Source organism: Dendroctonus ponderosae, unplaced genomic scaffold (genome assembly GCF_020466585.1).
Source record: "Dendroctonus ponderosae isolate FM_Combo_2020 unplaced genomic scaffold, Dpon_F_20191213v2 Dpon_F_20191213_11, whole genome shotgun sequence".
Classification (NCBI taxonomy): domain Eukaryota; kingdom Metazoa; phylum Arthropoda; class Insecta; order Coleoptera; family Curculionidae; genus Dendroctonus; species Dendroctonus ponderosae.
The window spans coordinates 7,130,424-7,133,402 of record NW_026017213.1 but is presented as its reverse complement, the minus strand read 5'-3'; the positions used below and the strand labels follow the sequence as shown (position 1 = coordinate 7,133,402).

Genomic DNA, 2,979 nt, shown 5'->3' with positions numbered 1-2,979 from the left:
TATTTTCTGCTATCGTTATCAAAAGAACCTAAATGAACCTAAAAAAGAGTATGTTAATAAATTGTGAAACAATAGTAGGATAATACAGTATATGAAAATTCGCTCTGATCATTCGCCTGTGCAAATTGTCAGTTATGTGACTTTCACTTAATCTCATTGTTTAAATTAATAAAGGTTTTGTTAATTAATAATATTGGTTTAAATTTAATTTGGGTGCATGTTTCATTAGTGCGCTTTCTTTAATTTTACGTTTTTTTGTGGATTGTTCTTTTGATAAAATTGTGGAATTATTCCATTGAATTTTATGGCAATTATCAAATGCATGTTGACAAATGTGTGATTTATGATATTCTCTGTTTTTTATGTATGATTGGTGTTCTTTGAGTCTTTTGTGTAATGGTCTTGAGGTTTCTCCTATATAAAATTTATTGCATTCGCAAGGAATTTTATAAATTACATTTTGTGTATTTTCAATTATATCCTGAGGTTTTGTTACTGAAATTTTACTTCTAATTGTATTTTCAGTTTTGAAGATAGTCCTAATATTAAACTTTTAATTATAAATTTCTTATTGCGAAATAGGCGCACTATTTATCAATCTGTAATAAAAGACGTGAGGAAATTCTGTCTTTTTTGAAGACAAAAATTTTTGAGGCGAAATACCGAAAAAGAAGTTTGTAAAAAAATAAGTAAGTGAACTTGAAACGTTTCCATATAGAACTCCTTACGACACTCGACTTGTAATCAATGCAGCTGATGGTCAATTATTGAGCATTAGTAGGTGCATGTTGGGCAAAGACAGAAGTAGACAGCAATTTAACATCATCCTTCTTGACCAAGAAGACGCAAAAGATTATAGAAGCAGGCGAGGAAGCAGATTAAAACACATCGACTGTTACAGCTTAAATGTTGATCAGAGTGTTTTCGGGGCAGTTGGAAGATGTTGAGCTGGGGGGTTCGCGCTTCAGCCGTCACGCAACGAACTGCACCATGAGAGAAGAAGGGTGCGTGTGCCATGCGTGAGGCAGCGCGTCCAGCCGTTAAATGATGCTTTCCCGGTTCCTGTCCAGCTCGTCTTGTTCCAGGGAGCTCGTCGATCTGGACCCGCAAATTTGCATCTCAATTTCCGCCAATCTGAAACGGTTTGCTTGTGCCCTAAAAGCTCGCAAATATATAATGGGTGATTCAAAAATGGCTTTTTACAGCAATTTTCACTTGAATAAAGAATAGCGATAGTTGTCAGCTCAAGATCTGCAGCTGCTGGCTGCATAACTGATTTTCCTACGCTGTTTAAAAGCTGGAAATGGGCAATTTTGAATCACACTTGATTTGGGTCAAACCTGTTCTCCAATTCCCACTGTTGCTGACTCAGCTTCACACTCATGGCTGCGTTTTCCGATTCCACGGTCTGCAGTCGCTCCCGCAGGCGCTTGATTTCCTGCTCCAGAATCTCGTGCGACGCTATCAATGGCGTGGTGCGTCCAGACACCAGCTGCGTCATGCTCTCGCTCCCATTGATGGTAGTCCCTGGAACATTAGCAAAACTCCTTTTGGAGATTAGGCTCTTCCAAAGTAGGTATAGTCGAGGTAATCAGAGCCCGAAATTTGCGTTCACCTTTCAGCTTAAACCACTCGGCCAAATCTCTTGACCTTTTCGGGGCTTAAGTTCATCCGTCGCGGCTAAGAAGCTTAAGGAAAATTGGCACAGCAAAGCAATCATAATAGTGATGAGACGTGTCGTGTTGGATTATTGAAATAGATTTGCTAATTTGCGCTCGGTTTCGGTGAGTTGGGGGATTGAGGGCCTGGTAGTTTACTGCTTAGCGCAGACTGCAGAGCAATTGATTGGATTTGTTTTGCCCCAGGAGCTGAGGTTTCAACAATATGAAGTCGAAGAATTTTTAACTATTGAAGCCACTGCGATCTGCAGCTTGCAGAAAGGTTTTTGTGAAAAAAGGCAACTCTTAGCAACAAAATCCGAATTTCTGCACGCGCAGTTTGCACATTTCTACTCCAATTTGCGACTCCAATCATAGACATTCGCAAATCTTGCAATTGCAGGCTGTTTTTACATATCTTGCAGATAGACAGGAGCTGGTCCCTGCCTCGTTTTATGCTATTTTTTAGATCAGGAGCATTTGAGACTCTTTGCTTAAGTTTGCGATAACAAATTGTTCTATAATTTTGAACTTTTCAGGTCTTGTTTCCTACAGCTCAGATTCTGCAACATTCTGATCCAATTTTACCGATTACGAGCAGAAGTTTTAAGTAAAAGAAAATGTTCAAATCGAGCAAAATCCTAAAGATTTGACTACCCGCAATTTCAACCCAAAGACGTCTTGGAAAATATAGTTTGCCGAATTTTGTAGGCACAATTTGGTTTGGCATTTGTTTCCCAACAAAAAAAAACATCAACAATTTGTACACACACACACACAAAGATCCTGATGCCTTTTCATGTAGAACCTTTAAGAAAGTGCTTGAACGCTTACAGTAGCGCTCCAAAGGAAAAAATGCGCAGCGAGTTTAATTAAAATCCACCGTACGTATACACACCGATATTTCAAAGAACTTAAAAACTTGAATAATCTGGGGCAGTTTGTCATTGTCCTTTCCAAACTGTTGCGCGTAAATGCAATGTGACAGACAAGAACAGGCATAGTTTGTACTGTAAGTAACGCAGAGGGAGCGCCAAACATTCTGCGCTCTGTTTATTGCACCGTTCAAGTGCACTGACAAGGACAGCTATAGGGGAGTGCCTTGCGATTGAGACGGCCGTCGCCAAACTGCCCCAACAGTGTTTAAGTTGCGAGTTACAGTTTGTCTTGCCTAAAAGCGACTTCGAATCGTCTTTTCGAAAATCAAAAGAGATAGACTTTCAAGGCCATTTTTTGAAACTAATGGGTTTTTCGGGTTTTTAGGCCGTCGTTCGGTAGAATTTCTTCCTGACGTTTCGCAAGCACGAGTGGCTTGCATCTT

The 2,979-nt window shown here is 39.6% G+C and overlaps 1 protein-coding gene across 1 annotated transcript in view; it reads right to left on the bottom strand.

Annotated features, from left to right (window-relative positions):
* Positions 1–895: 895 nt before the first annotated feature.
* Positions 896–2,979, bottom strand: part of LOC109542728 (potassium/sodium hyperpolarization-activated cyclic nucleotide-gated channel 1) — a gene marked incomplete in the record, with an annotated part of 82,891 nt that continues 80,807 nt past the window's right edge. Inside the window, 2 exon segments of the mRNA XM_048662638.1 lie at positions 896–1,134; positions 1,341–1,590. Of these exon segments, the coding sequence (XP_048518595.1) occupies positions 1,041–1,134; positions 1,341–1,590 (344 nt within the window).